We start from the raw sequence: 15,923 nt of genomic DNA, 5'->3' as shown, positions 1-15,923 counted from the left end.
TTTAGTTGTTTAGTGTTAAAGCCTCAACAACTGAAGGACTCGTGATTACAGCAATAAATCTATACTGATATATAAACTGTACACTGACTACTCTAAACTATATCCAAGTTATATTTCTATAGTTCTGTCCAATAAAAAGATAAGATATAATAAAATATATGCAGAAATGTGTGTATATATATATATATATATATATATATATATATATATATATATATATATATATATATATATATATATATATATATATATATTTACACACACATATATATATAAATACCAGTCGAGCTCGGTCTCCTTCAGTACAGCTCTCTGGGTGACGGTCAGCAGATCCTGTTCCAGTTGTCGGACCCGAGCCTGAGCCTCCTCCTTCTGCTCCCTCAGACCCTGCTGCAGCTCCTAACACAGGACACAGCACCCGTCAATCAAACCACACAGCCAATCAGCATGCAGGAAACAGACACGCCTCATTCAGACACTCAGGAACACTGGAAAAACTCACAGTATCAGTCCAAATTGACAAACACAGTGTTTTTCATTATTTTAAAATGTTCCGTATTGTAGATTAATACTAAACTCATTCAAACTATGAAGAAAAACATATGGAATTATTTAATAAACAAAAAAGTGATATTTTAGATTTTCCAAAGTAACTCCTCTTGTTTAGATGATCAGTTTTGAGCATCTCTGCTGGATTTCAGTCAGTTTTATGAGGTAGAGTCTCCTGGAATTCAGGCTTTCAGTTAACAGCTGTGCTGAACTCATCAAGAGTTAATTACTTGAATTTCTTGTCTCTTAATGTAAAGTTTGAGAGCATCAGTTAAAGTAAAGTAGTGAAGAGGTAGAGTTACAGGTATACAGTGAATAGTGAATATTTGAGTAATGTTCGAATGGTCCTCCGGTAATTTTAGTCCCGTCCGGACGCACATCTCCGAGTTTCGTCTCCTCGTGTTTAATAAAATATCTATTTGTCCACTGCCGCACACCGTAATTACACTTTGGGCATGCCACGGTTTCCACGGAGATCCACGTTAAAAAACACAACAGCAAGTGGAAATGGAGGAGCTACTGAACTACCAGTGAGGTGGACTCACTGATCCTGCTGTTTTTCAATTGCAGTCTGGATGCAGGAGTTTTTATCACTTATTTAAAGAAAGAAATGTTCAGACACAAAACCATCAAAATTATTACAATTATGATGGAACTGGCACAAATCAGGAAAGCTGAAGGAACGTTGCACAGGATAATTTCATTAGAGTTACCAGCACTATTATCAATATTATGCTTCTAATTAGAGTTTTGTATAGTAAAATAACTTGAATTATACTACCAGCAAATAATAAAAATACAATACAATTTTCAATGTGGAGCCATTTCAAAAAGGAAAAATAATATAAAAAACAACTGAAATCCATTTAGAATTAGTTAAAAGTGGTTCAGAACACGTAGAGATATTAAGATTATAATTTAAGAGCTCCGTACTGACGAGCCGTAACCTGAGATTAATGTAGAGACGCTCTGATTTCTCCTCTGTTCCAACATGTTCATATTCAACAGCTATTCACTATAAATCACAGCAACATCTGGATCCAACACACACACACACACACACACACACACACACTCTGTGCTGCAGGCGTTTAGTGACTGCTGGTGTTTTATGGCTGATGAAGTTTCAGCATTGCTACACAGGCATATAAAGAGCATATAAAAAGTGTAGCTGTAAAATTAGCAGCCGCAAAATCCTCTTATGCTCCCGTGATAAAGAGTCACCGGCCAAAAAGAGCGGGAAACACATATCACACACACACACACACACACACTTTCTGGCACACGAGAAGGTGTGTGTGTGCTTGGCTGGGAAGTAAAATGCTATTATAGGAGTGTTAATGCTTTATATCAGATATTATTAGCACTAAAACACACACACACACACACAGAGCTGGGGCTAGTCTGTGAACAGCCAGCAGGGTGCGCTGCAGGACCGCGGCGGCAGCGCCGCGTGAGACTCTGCGTGAGGCTCTGCAGTGGATTCTGCAGCACAGGAAGCAGTAAAGCCGGGCCGGGTCTCGCGGTCGAGAGCCAAGACACAAAACAGGAGGATTCAGTAAAAAAAACTGCAGCCTGAGAAACAGATTAATCCTGAGAGAACGGAGAGAACGGAGAGAACGGAGAGAACGGAGGAAAAAGATAAAAACAGAGGAAATTCACCAAGATTTACTGTAATTAACAGCCTCTTAATTACTAAATTACACTATTAACTCATTAAAACACACTAAAACTGAGAGAGAGACAGACAGAAAAACACACAGGGACAGACATCAGTGCTATGGCCAGATAGACAAGTAGACAGACAGACAGATCGGTAGGAAGACAGACAGTGACTCTGAAAAAGAGAGGCAGATAGAAATAAATAAACAGTAAATAGACAGAAAAATAGACAGATAGATTGTGAGAGACAGACAGATAGAGAAATAGAAAGGCAGACAAACAGACAGATTGATAGACAGCCAGGTAGAAATAGGCAGACAGACAGACATTACATTTGGCAGACGCTTTTGTCCAAAGCCAAATGTAATGTCTGTCTGTCTGCCTATTTCTACCTGGCTGTGAGAGAGACAGTTTAAGACACAAAGACAGAGATAAATAAATAGTAAATAGACAGACAGAGAGAGACAGTTTAAGACAGACAGACAGATAAAGATAAATAAATAGCCAATAGACAGACAGGTTGACAGACAGACAAAAAGCCAGACAGAAAGTTTAAGACAAACAGAGATAAATAAATAGTAAATAGACAGACAGACAGACAGACAGACAGGGGGAACAGAGACAGATTGACTGACAGACAAAACACATACAAAAAGCCAGACAGACAGTTTAAGACAGAGATGAATAAATAAATAGAAAACAGACCAAAAAATAGACAGACAGTTAGAATCAGACAGACAGACAGACAGACAAACAGACAGATAGATAGATAGATAGATAGATAGATAGATAGATAGATAGATAGATAGATAGATAGATAGATAGATAGATAGATAGATAGATCTACAGTTACAGTAGATACAGAATCACCAGTGTAAGACCCGCTCAGATTTTTGGCTTCTACTGAATGTTTAAAACTGTATATTCTTGATTTTTTTGTCATGTCACCATGAATATCATTACAGCAAAAACACCATGATCTACAATAGCAGCCAAAAGTTTGGACACACCTTAAATTCAGTGTCCCCCCCCCCACCCCCCCCCCCCCCCTGTATTTTAACATGTTCTGCACTAGGGGGTGTGCCATATAGTATGGTATCCAATAATATAGCCAACATTTTTAATGTGATGAACAATAGACACCCAGCTCTAATTATCACATCAGGGTTCTACTTTTTACTGTTTTTATCAAAAGAAAAAATCACACTGTTCTCATTTTCCATTATATATCTACTAGATAGAGATTATATCTGTCCAGTATCATTTATTTTACTTTAATCCTGGATATATGGAGATATATGGAGTGCATTATTATTAGGTTAGAGGTGTGCCATATATCATATCATATTGTATGCAATAATAAATTGTAATTTTCATATTGTTGCAGTATATATCAGTGTATTCTTGAAATATATATATATATATATATATATATATATATATATATATAATTCAGTGTTTTGTCATATCGCCAAGAGTATCATTATCATGAAAACACCATGAAATATTGTAATGCTATTTTAAGGCCATATTGCCCAACTCGCATCTGCATTTTAGATTTTATATTAGAAGTCACTTTAAAGAGAAACATATGGAATTATTAAAAAAAAAAAGTAAAGAACATCAAAAAATGTCATGGTGAAACTGGCACTCATCAGGACCACACCAGGAAAGAAAGAGCGAGAGTTCCCTCTGTTGTACAGGATAAGATTTTGTAAGAGTATTTTGGTTTGTTTATTACTGTTTTTAAGTTACTACATGATTCCTTATGTGTTCCTTCATAATCTGATAGATCACTTCAGTAAAAAATTCTATATTTTAATATAATTTTAGGAAGATATCGCCGTGTCCTAGGGCGGTATCGTAATCCCTCCTTATATAGGCGTTATATGATGCGGTGGAGGGCGATCTGAGGGGCGTGAGCTGGGGTGAATCTGTGTTTTCTGGGTTGTAAATGTGAGAATAGGGATGGAAACGTTTAGTCTGGCCGGGGATTCTGGGGGTTCTATTGTCTGCAGATCTGGGCGAGGTGCCTCCTTTCCGATGAGCTGTTTCATGGATCAGACTCACAGTCCTCATTCCTCAGTCTGTACATGCGAGCGGGGGTGTGTGTGTGTTGCTCGGATTTGACGTCATATTTACTCTCTTTGTGGTCAAAATGGCAGAATGACAGCGAGAGAACCTCTGTTACACTCACCATCGTAAAATCAGTACAGAAACTACATAAGATTTAATGGGCGAACAGTCTGAACACCATGCGTTTATATTAGGAAATTTGCATTACAAATAAAATGTATTATTATTATTATTATTATTATTATTATTATTTTAATGTAGCCGAGCCTTTACAAAAACAGGGTTTGACATGACAAAAAAAATAATAGCTACATTTAATTATAAAAAAAACAGTAAATAAAATATAAAAATAAATTAAAAAAGTAAAAATACAATTAAAACAAAGAAAAAAAATAATATTACTTATAATAAAATGTTTAGTTAATAAGAAATTAAGATCAAAAGAAAATAAGATTGATACAGCAAAAAATGGTTAAAATTAAGCTAAAACTAACTTTTACATAATATAATAAAAATACAAATACATAAATGAAAAAGAAAAACAAAATAAGTTAAAAAGCAATAATACAAAACTATAAAAAATTAATATATAAATAATAATAATAAAATAGAAATAAATTAATACTAAAAAATAAAAGTTAAGAATAAATAAGTAAAGCAGGTACAGGCTGTCTGAAGGTGGTTAGATATTAAAAGTTTAAAATGATTCAGAGACACCAGTGAGCTGAGATTTAGAGTTTTAGAGTGTCCTGTAGTGAACTCCAGCTCACTGATCATTATTATCATTTTTAATATTATTATTATTATTTAACCCCAATTTCAGCGGTTCGCTTGTGGTGAGAATGTGATCCAGTCTTGATCTGACCCAGCTATCAAATATACTTCTTTTTAATTGAGCTAAACTGCTGATAAGACGCAGTTTAATCTGATATATTAGCCAGAAAATATACTGCTATGAACAAACGCTGTCTCTGCTGCTGCTCCATGCTGTTTACACACTAAGAGCACAGTATGTGCTGCGTTCACTGCTCACACATGTGCTGTACGTCCCATTAAAAACACTGTGTTTAAAAGAGCAGCAGCAAATTTTCAGTGTTCTGTGTTAAAGCAGCTTCACACTGCACAGATATACAGATATACACACTGCAACACAGAATCCTCTCACTACATTTACTTTCTTACTCCCACACCAGACAGCTCTGACCAATCAGAGGAGACTCTGATGTGCTCGCGTGGTTTATTGGTGCACATTTTGATGCGTTTAGTTGTTTTTATGCCTGTGTGAAAACAAACCAAACAGAGGGAGAAACACTTAAACAAATAAACAAACTCATCAACTGATCCGGATCATAGAAACTATAATACAAATACAGGTGTGAAAACGCTCTTTTATACTCAGATAATTAAGATCTAATTCAGAAATCCTTACAACCAAGCTGAGATGTTTATAATAAAGTAAAAAAAAGTTTCATCTTTAATTAATTTATCATGAGTTCTTTATTCCAGCGCCCCACGTTACGGCTTTATCTCCCCTCAAACATGTATAGCAAGTATAAACTAGTATTTTAATTATAGACACCACTGATATAAATATAACTGCATTTTACATTTCTTACATTGATCCATTTTTATTTTTATTTACATTTAAATAACTACTATAAAAACTAAAAGCGTTTTAAGAAGAACAAGTGCGATTAATCGCAGTTAATCACAGAATATTGTTGTGATTAATCTGATAAATTTTTTTAAATAGATTGACACCAGTTATTTATATAGAACTGTCTCAAGCAGATACATCCCTTTACTGCTAACAGTACAGTAGGGCTGGACCCGAATATTCGGGTATTCGGATATTCGTTTTTTTTCTCCTTTCCAGAGTTCCACCTCACTCTAACCACTTCTGTTCTCGCGGGTCCAGTCAGAATATCTTGCGCGCGGGACAGAACTGAACTGTTATTGGCTGGAGCGGGAGTTTAATCCAGACGATGCGGGAGCAAATTAATAAATAGTTAAGAAAAATGTAATAATTGTAAAAAAAAAAAAACCTAAAGAAAACTCTCAACGCGCAGGATCAGTCTCGCGCAGACCTCTATTATACATGATAAAAAAAAATGCAGGCTCTTCGAAACTGATTTATATAATAAAACGTAAGGGGTAATGTGGCAACAGTAGGGGCTAAATCGGTTACAAAAGCCTGGCCTACAAAAATGATGTCTGAACGAATTTCCTCTTATCTAATATAATTTAAAATGGTTTAAAAATATAAAATAATTTCTAAGCAAACGAAATATTTAATATTGAGCTTATAGCCCAAGTGCAAAAATACAAAATCAGTAATATGCCCTGCACAATCCTTTAACCGAAATAGACCAAGTACAGTTTACAATGACTGTCCTCTAATATAATTAACAATGTTTAAGAATATAAAATACTTCCTGAACAAACGTTTTTTTTGTTTGTTTTTTTAAGCAAATAGCCTAAGTGTGAAAACACAAACAGCAATTTACTGGGCTGGCTTGCGCAGCGGAGAAACCGTGCAGCAGCAGCCTCCTAGCCTGCTTACGCAGCGGATAGTGTGGGGCAGCAGAAATTCCGGGATGAAAACACAAAGAAATCTGGGCTAAAAACACAGAAAAAATATGGGGTGAAAACACAAAAATCCGGGATAAAAACACCAAAAATCCGGGGTGAATATGTCTCGTCGGTCAGAGCAAATTGAACATTTTTCAGTAGATTAAAGGGGCCGTGATTTGCTTTTTTTATTTTACCTCTTTTTTAAAAAACGAATATTCGAATATTCGCTTCGAATCAGTGCCGAATATCCGGAGCTCAAAAAACGCTATTCGGGCCAGCCCTACAATACAGTAACTCACAAAGCTATATTAAAACCCAGTCAATAAAATAAAATAAATTAATAAATATACATGCTATGATATAACGTGAAACCACCAAAATCTTGAAAAATTCCACCCGGCACTAAAAGTGAAACAAGATAACGTGTATGAACTTGCCAGAATTATTGGTATAATATATTTAATATATATTTTTTAACAAAACATTCCGATTTAAATAATAAAACACTTTACATTTACGTCAGGATCGCTGTGTTTGAAGTGAATGTTTATGTTTTATTCATGATTTATTCCATTTCCTGAAAACGTAACACACACACACACACACACACACACACACACACTCAGCTGTTATCTGATAAGGTAAAGTGCTCTGTGGGAGTGCTGAGTGTGTGTGCTCACCGTCAGACATGGAGACAAAGGGCCTTATACTGGAGACAGTGAGTCTTCACCCAGACACGCAAACACACACACAAACACACACACACACACACACACATATACACCGCAGTGCTTTGATCTGAACATAACTTCAACTTGTGATCACCAGTGTGTTACACAGTGCTCAAACAGTGTGCGTGTGCAAATGTGTGCGTCAGTGTATGCATGTGTGTGTGATGCTCATTGCTATCTTACACCCAGCCAACAGTCTATTTTCACTCCCTCCTCCTCCTGTCTGGTTTAAACAGCAGCAGGGCTTCTGAATATATCTACACTGATGGGCGTGGTGTTCTGGAAATGAGGTGTGTTCAGGTACATTTCTGGAGTTTTATCTTGTTTATCTTGGTAACAGAAAACACAGGAGCTCCACTGACTGAATACAACCTAGACAGAAGCCAACAGTCAGACGTTCATCGCTATCTTAGCAACTTTTACATCAACAATAAACAGAATAGTAACTAAAATAACATTGCTGTTCCCGTAAATGAGCTGCTGGAGCTCCTTCACAGCGTCAACCAGCAGCTCAGTTTCCTCTGCTGAGAAGAGTTTGTTGAACACGTCCAGGTAGCTGCACCGTTAAAATAGCAATCCACCAAAGACAGAGCTCACCTGATCTACTCTTAAAGAGAATGATGAGCAAGAGACACTCTGATTGGCTTATTATTTTACGTTATGCTCAAAATTAACCACACCCATGTTTAATTAAGGGAATTAGTACATGACTTTTGCTTTGTGTTTTCAGTTGCACAAGGTGTACTTTTTTCTGTCGTTATGATAGCAAAAACACACTGACACGCCCTAAATCAAGCTGCACGGTGAACAGATCACGGTTATAGCTGTCTAAAATAGGGTCCTGAAAGTGTGTGAAAGTATGTATATTTATATAGTGTGTGTATATTCTTCGATTTTCCAAATTGAAAACCTCTGGAATATAATCAAGAGGAAAATCAACTTCTTACTGATTTTTTGCACCAGGAGTAAAGCAGCATGAAGTTATCCAAAAGCAGTGTGTAAGACTGGTGGAGGAGAACATGATGCCAAGATGCATGAAAAAAAACTGTGCTTAAAACCAGGGTTATTCCACCAAATATTGATTATTTCTGAACTCTTAAAACTTTATGAATATGAACTTGTTTTCTTTGCATTATTTGAGGTCTGAAAGTTCTGCATCTTTTTTGTTATTTCAGTCATTTCTCATTTTCTGTAAATAAATGCTCTAAATGAGAATATTTTATTTGTAATTTGGGAGAAATGTTGTCTGTAGTTTATAGAATAAAACAACAATGTTCATTTTACTCAAACATAAACCTATAAATAGCAAAATCAGAGAAACTGATTCAGAAAGTGTGTATATAACGTGTGTGTGTGTGTGTGTGTGTGTGTGTACCTGGTTGTGTCGTCTCTGCTCCTCCTGCAGTTGGTCTCTCTCCTGTGTGAGGAGTCGGACGGCCTTCTGCAGCTCCCTGCATTCCTTCTGAACCTCCTCCACACGCTGCTTCTCACACACACACACACACACACACACACACACACACACAAACACACACACACACACACACACAGCAATGAGTCAAACATTAAAACTAATGCAACAAAGATGTGCACGTTAATCTTGGCAGTGACAGCTTTACTACACATTAATTAATAGTTATTTATTATCCCATATATTTTATTTACTGCTGGATCGTTACTATCATTACTAGTAGCAGCAGTGCCGACAACAATAATATAAATAAAACCGCAGTTACTTGTACTTAATTATTTATTCCAATTTCGTAGATCAGAGTAAAGTGTAAAAATCTGATTGCTAAGTTCTGTTTTCACCAATCAGTGTGTAGCATCTCAAAAAATTTAATATCATTGAAAAGTGACTTTAATTCAGTAATTCAGTTCAAAATGTAAATCTCATATATTATATAGATGTATTAAACACAGAGCGATCTATTTTAATAATAAATATTATATAAGACCATTTGAAAATGAAAATGAAATCCACCAGCAGATGACAGGCATGTCTCTTCAAACCATCACTGATTGGTGGAAACTTCACACTAGACCTCGAGCAGTTTGGACTGTGTGTCTCTCTACTCTTCCTCCAGACTCTGCTCCCTTGATTTACTTTAAATGAAATGTAAAATTTACTGATGATCAGTGATGGTTTGGAGAGTCATGTCTGTCATCTGCTGGTGTTGATCCACTGTGTTTTATTATCAAGTCTAAAGTCAGTGCAGTTTTGTTTTCCCACAAAATCTTACAGCACTTCATATCTTACAGCTTCCCTCTGCTGAAAACAACTTTTATAGAGATGCAGATTTCATTTTCCAGCAGGACTTGGCACACTGCCCACACTGCACACCAAAAGTACCAATTGCTCTTATATAATATTCTAACTTTCTGAGACACTGATTTTTGGGTTTTCATTGGCCGTAAGCTTCATAATCATCAACAATAAAATAAATAAACGCTTAAAATAGATCACTCTGTGTTTAATACATCTATATAATATATGAGTTTCACATTTTAAACTGAATTACTGAAATAAAGTAACTTTTTAATGATAATCAAATTTTTTGAGATGCACTAGTATACTCTTAAGTGGGTTTTAACAGGTGTTACATGATGAAATATAGTGTGTAAAAGTGTGTTTACCTCCAGTAGTCCTGTTTTGGTCGTGACCACCAGTATATCAGAGTTCCCTTCATCCTCCACGGTCAGTAGCTCCTCCCCTGTGGGCGTGGCCGGGCGGAACTGGAAGGGAGTGCTGGCTCCTCTGATTTCTCCGGTGTGAGTAACGTAGCAGAACTGATAGAACTCTCCATCACTGCGAGGAACGTAGTATCCTGCACACAGATTAAACACAGATTAAACACAGATTCTGATCTGCAGGTGAGCTGTCAACCGTACAGCTTGATTTAGAGCGTGTTAGTGTGTCTTTGCTATCGTAACAACGGGAAAAGTACTAAAATGTCCTAATTCTCTTAATTAATCATGGGTGTGGTTAATTTTGTGCATAACCTAAAATAAACCAATCAGAGTGTCTCTTGCTCATCATTCTCTTTAAGAGTAGATCAGGTGAGCTCTGACTTTGGTGGATTGCTATTGTAACGGTGCAGCTACCTGGACGTGTCCAACAAACTCTTCTCAGCAGAGGAAACTGAGCTGCTGGTTGACGCTGTGAAGGAGCTCCAGCAGCTCATTTACGGGAACAGCAATGTTATTTTATTTACTATTCTGTTTATTTGAGCCTGTGCTGCAAAGATAGCGATGAACGTCTGACTGTTGGCGTCTGTCTAGGTTGTATTCAGTCAGTGGAGCTCCTGTGTTTTCTGTTACCAAGATAAACAAGATAAAACTCCAGAAATGTACCTGAACACACCTCATTTCCAGAACACCACGCCCATCAGTGTAGATATATTCAGAAGAACTGTTGCTATTTAGAACACTTTTTTTGTGTTTTCTTTTAATATATAGCGATATTTAGCGACATTAATACAGTAATTATGATTTAAATCAGAGAATCACTGAATATAGTTGTGATTAATATCACTTATATAAGCTTCCGTGCAAGTGACAGCAATAACATAAATTCTTAAATTCATATATTTTTTTAGATATTTAAACACCTAATGTTTAAAAGCTTAGTCTTAAGATGAAGAAAAGGTCAAATTAATCACGATTAATGATTTAACTGGCAGAAATACAAAAGCATAAAAAAGAAAAATCGACATACTGGCTCCTTTACATAATTACTAAAAATGCACAGGCGTTAAAGAGGTAAAAGTCATTTATTGTACAATAAATCGATAATTAAAATATTGTGACAGGCCTCTCTGCAATAGACACCGGGATAGAATGAGTTCATACATCATCCTGACTTGAATAACTCTTAATTCATCAATTAAATCCTCTCAGCAATGTTTCTACCAGGGCTGCACAATATTGGAATAATTTTACATTGCAATGTTCTTTTTTCATCGATTTATATCGCGATATTAAACAATGCAGGAAAAAAGACCCGCCCCGCCCCCCAACCACACGCTGACTCGCATCTGGACCAATCAAGAGCCGAGTCAGCGCCGAGCGTAACTCAAAACCAGAGAAAAACAGCAAAACAACAATAATCGGCTCTTTAATGAGCATTTAAATGTCTTTTTTAAAGGTAAATAAGAGCGTTTTCTGGGATTAAAAGCGTGAATTCAGCTGTAACTGGAAATATCTGCGCTGCTAAACTGTGCTGGACTGAGGAGCACAGCTTTCCACACGTGCTCACGTTTACAAGCACGTGCCCAACCATGTGGATGATGGAGACCCCCTCTCGCGCTTCTCAGGCAGCAGCAGCCTGTCACTCACACAGACACAGAGACAGCGCTGTGTATCTACTACTTGTGTCAAGAATGAAAACATTGCAGCATGACGTGTTTGATTTAATTTCCTGTGCACATCGCGATGACGATGCTTAAACGATATATCGTGCATCCCTAATTTCTTCTATAGATTCTGGTCAGTAGAAGCAGTTACTCCAACAAAAGCAGGATAAACTCTTTTTAATTCTCTTTATTCTAGAAGTAACAGTGTAATTTGGGCTTTAGGGGAGGAGCTCAGTAGCACATGGAACCAGTTTTGGGTGATTCACACTAACGAACGTGACTCAGTGATTCGGTGAGTCAGTGATTCAGTGATTCAGTGTGTGTAGAAGCTGCTGGAGGTCTGGGTTAATGGTGCTGGTGGTTTACTGGTGCTATTCACGGCCCTGTACTGGTGCACGGTGTACCTTGGAAGATGAGTGTTCTGTGGACGGTGGAGCCGTCAGTGTAGTTTTCAGGCATAGGAGACCACAGGAACGTGTAGTAGTCTCTGGCACTGCTCCATCCCACCTACACACACACACACACACACACACACACATACACACGTCAGACATGGATAAAATAATAAATTACGAGGGGTGTTAGAAAATACCAAAGCACTAAGTACTTTAGAATTGTCTAAAGATCTAAAGCGCTGCCATTACTACTGGAAGATTGCAGGTTGAAATCCCGGTCATGCAGCTTGCCATCAGCTGCCGGAGCCCCGAGAGAGCACAGTTGATCTTGCTCTCTCTGGATGGGTACAGTAGATGGCGCTCTTTACCTTAATCACTCCTGATCTTTATTGCATTTTTGTTAGTGTACAAAATTAAACTATTCTACTACTACACACTAAGAAAAGTAAGTACAGATTTGTACTTAAAAGAGTATAAAGCTTGTCGCTGGGGCTGTACCTTATATTGAGGTACAAAAAAGTATCTTTCAGTGAAAGTCCTTTTTTGTACCTATGTTTTTTTTGTTCCAGTAAAGATTATAAAGATTATAAATGTCACGGTTACCCAGGCAGGTAGACGAGGAGGCGGACACAAGTGCAGGTAGGGTGAAAATAAATAATAATTTAATAAATAAATAACAAGATAACAAGGAACAAGTAACATGAAACAAAGATACACAAATAACCAATAACCAAAACAAATCAAAGAACCTAAACTAAACCAACTAGAGATAATAAATAAACAAACAGGGAATATATACAAGGAGCTAAACTAGGAATCAACACAAGCAGGGTATAAACAGGGAGCTAGGGAACAAGAAATAAAACAAGAAACTAGAAATAAACAAGGAAATAAACTATAAACGAGAAAACAAGAAATAAACAAGAAACAAGGAACCAAGGCTAAGAGAGACACTGAGAAACGTTATGAAAACACAGAGAGACGAACGACAGGTGAAGGTGCAAAGACCGACGGAGACAAAGTGGCAGAGGAGGGCTATTTAAAGAAACAGGAAACACACTATAATTAGAAACACCTGGGGAAGGGGCGGAGCTACAAATGAGACAAGTGGTGGAAAGGTACTGAGACGGGAGACACAGGGGAGCACAGGTCACGTGGGGAAGACACACAGAGACACGAGACGAGACCAGGATGTGACAATAAACATTATGACCAACTGAATATGTGTCAAGAACTTGATGATCCAAAATAGACTGGCTTTCAAATGAAAATGAAAATGTATAATTAAAATATACACTATTTATTATATATCATATATTTGCTGTTAGGAAAGATTTTGTACATATGACCCTATAAAGACCAATATTATACCTTTGAGGGTACAATTATAACAAGTGTATCTTTGCATACAAAAAAGTACTCATATCATACCTCTGTATTTTAGAGTATAGTGCGTGTCGAAAAAAATGAATATCATTGAAAAGTTACTTTATTTCAGTAATTCAGTTGAAAATGTGAAACTCATATATTATATAGATGTATTAAACGCAGAGTGATCTATTTTAAGCGTTTATTTCTTTCTTTTATTGTTTATAATTATGGCTTCCAGCCAACAATCAGTGTTTCAGAAAATTAGAATATTATATAAAACCAATTGGTACTTTTGGCAGTGTAGGCAGTGTGCCAAATCCTGCTGGAAAATGAAATCTTCAGTGATGGTTTGGAGAGACATGTCTGTCATCTGCTGGTGTTGATCCACTGTGTTTTATTATCAAGTCTAAAGTCAGTGCAGTTTTGTTTTCCCACAAAATCTTACAGCACTTCATATCTTACAGCTTCCCTCTGCTGAAAACAACTTTTATAGAGATGCAGATTTCATTTTCCAGCAGGACTTGGCCACACTTAATCATCATAGTCATCAATAATAAAATAAATAAATGCTTAAAATAGATCACTCTGTGTTTAATACATCTATATAATATATGAGTTTCACATTTTGAACTAAATTACTGAAATAAAAAGTAACTTTTCATCGATACTCTATCATTTTTTAAATGTAATAGTATTAAATGTATATTTTAGTAATATGTATCTACTCCACCTGGTCACACCACATTACTATTACCAGATTCAGACTGAGAGTTATACATTGATTTCATCATATTCTGATTTATAGGTTGTAAATAAATATGATATAATGAAATCCTTCAGGTTTTACACCGGCGTATGGTGACCAGCTGCACTGCCAGAGTGTGTGTGTGAGTTTTTGTGTGTGTGTGTGTGTGTGTGTGTGTGTGTGTGTTCAGTGATTGAATGGTTAAGTCTGTGTTTAATGTTAAGTGAAAAATTATTGAGTGAAAGTTGAATACACGTCTGGAGCCCAACCCACCACTCGTCAAACTGTCACACAGCATTACATTTCACAACTACACACACACACACACACCTGAATACGTGCACACACACACACACAGTTCTGTACTGAGGGTAATTGTGAGAGGAACACACCCTGGCATTCGCGCGAGAGCAGCAGATCAGCTACATTCACTTCTGCACGGAAAATATATCTCCAGCGTAAATACACAGATAATTACACAGCAGGAGACACAGCACACACGTGTGTGTGGGTGTGTGTGTGTGGGTGTGTGTGTGTGCGTTTCCCCCATTCTCAGCTTGTAGGTACAGGACTAATAAATGATGAATAAAATAATAAGAGGGTTGATGTGACGATCAATCAAGTGTGTGAGAGAACATTCCACACGCGTGACAGCCTAATTACACACTGTGTGTGTGTGTGTGTGTGTGTGTGTGTGTGTGTGTGTACATGTGCACACAAGAGCAAGAAATTGGAAACAAAGACACAGAGAGATATAAATATTACATATAAATAAATTATATACTGTATAAATACTGTATAATATAAAAAGTATTGCAATTTTAACATTTTATGTAAAAATAAAATCTTTATATTTTAGCAGGTTTGATAACATTCATATTTATAAATATAACTAAACATATCAAAAAAGCAACAATAAATAGTAGATTATTTATAATAATTACAATATATATTTTTTCTTACAATATCTACAAGCACACTGCTGTTTAATATTATTTTATATTTAAAAAAAGAATAAGGATGATGTTTTGATAAAAAACAAAATATATATTTCTTATATTTTGATTTAAAACGGCTACCAATAATGCTCTTTATTCTCCATTATTTATAATGATAATACACTTTTTTTTTTTTTACAATTTTACAATAATTATAATATTTTTTTTTATGTTTCTTTTTGTTTAAAAAAACTTTGTTACAGTTCTCATTATGCTTTGATAAAAAATTAAAGGTGTCCATTATTATTATAGTTTTATCACTTAAAAAGTACCTTTTTTATACTTTATTCATTTATTTTAACATAAAGAATATTATTCTAAATTATTATATAATACAATATAATAATTCTCTACATGCTCCTCAGTAATCACTCACTACCACAAGGGGGAGCTGGCGGCTTACTGAGCACATGGTGGGGCTGTGTGTGTGTGTGTGTGTGTGTGTGTGTGTGTGTGTGTGTGTATCA

The 15,923-nt window shown here is 36.2% G+C and overlaps 2 protein-coding genes across 6 annotated transcripts in view; one reads left to right on the top strand and one right to left on the bottom strand.

Annotated features, from left to right (window-relative positions):
- The window catches only part of wu:fc38h03 (acetylcholinesterase collagenic tail peptide), a 761,412-nt gene that overhangs the window by 245,627 nt on the left and 499,862 nt on the right, over positions 1 to 15,923 (top strand). Inside the window, exon 18 of one of the 4 annotated variants that reach the window (XM_049476000.1) lies at positions 715 to 872. The exons of the other annotated variants lie outside the window; for them this stretch is intronic. The gene's annotated coding sequence lies outside the window, so the exon portion shown is untranslated. Of the gene's footprint in view, positions 1 to 714; positions 873 to 15,923 lie in introns of those variants that run through there. 4 annotated transcript variants of the gene reach the window in all.
- Positions 1 to 15,923, bottom strand: part of tax1bp1a (Tax1 (human T-cell leukemia virus type I) binding protein 1a) — a 59,760-nt gene that overhangs the window by 38,398 nt on the left and 5,439 nt on the right. The window contains exons 3-6 of one of the 2 annotated variants that reach the window (XM_022665331.2): positions 12,352 to 12,454; positions 10,230 to 10,420; positions 8,968 to 9,075; positions 281 to 399 (exon numbers count right to left, since the gene is read on the bottom strand). In XM_022665331.2, the coding sequence (XP_022521052.2) occupies positions 281 to 399; positions 8,968 to 9,075; positions 10,230 to 10,420; positions 12,352 to 12,454 (521 nt within the window). The remainder of the gene's footprint in view (positions 1 to 280; positions 400 to 8,967; positions 9,076 to 10,229; positions 10,421 to 12,351; positions 12,455 to 15,923) is intronic. The other variant, XM_049475991.1, reaches the window with a different exon arrangement.

Source organism: Astyanax mexicanus, chromosome 3 (assembly GCF_023375975.1).
Source record: "Astyanax mexicanus isolate ESR-SI-001 chromosome 3, AstMex3_surface, whole genome shotgun sequence".
NCBI classification, from domain to species: domain Eukaryota; kingdom Metazoa; phylum Chordata; class Actinopteri; order Characiformes; family Acestrorhamphidae; genus Astyanax; species Astyanax mexicanus.
This window is presented reverse-complemented; position numbering and strand designations above follow the sequence as displayed.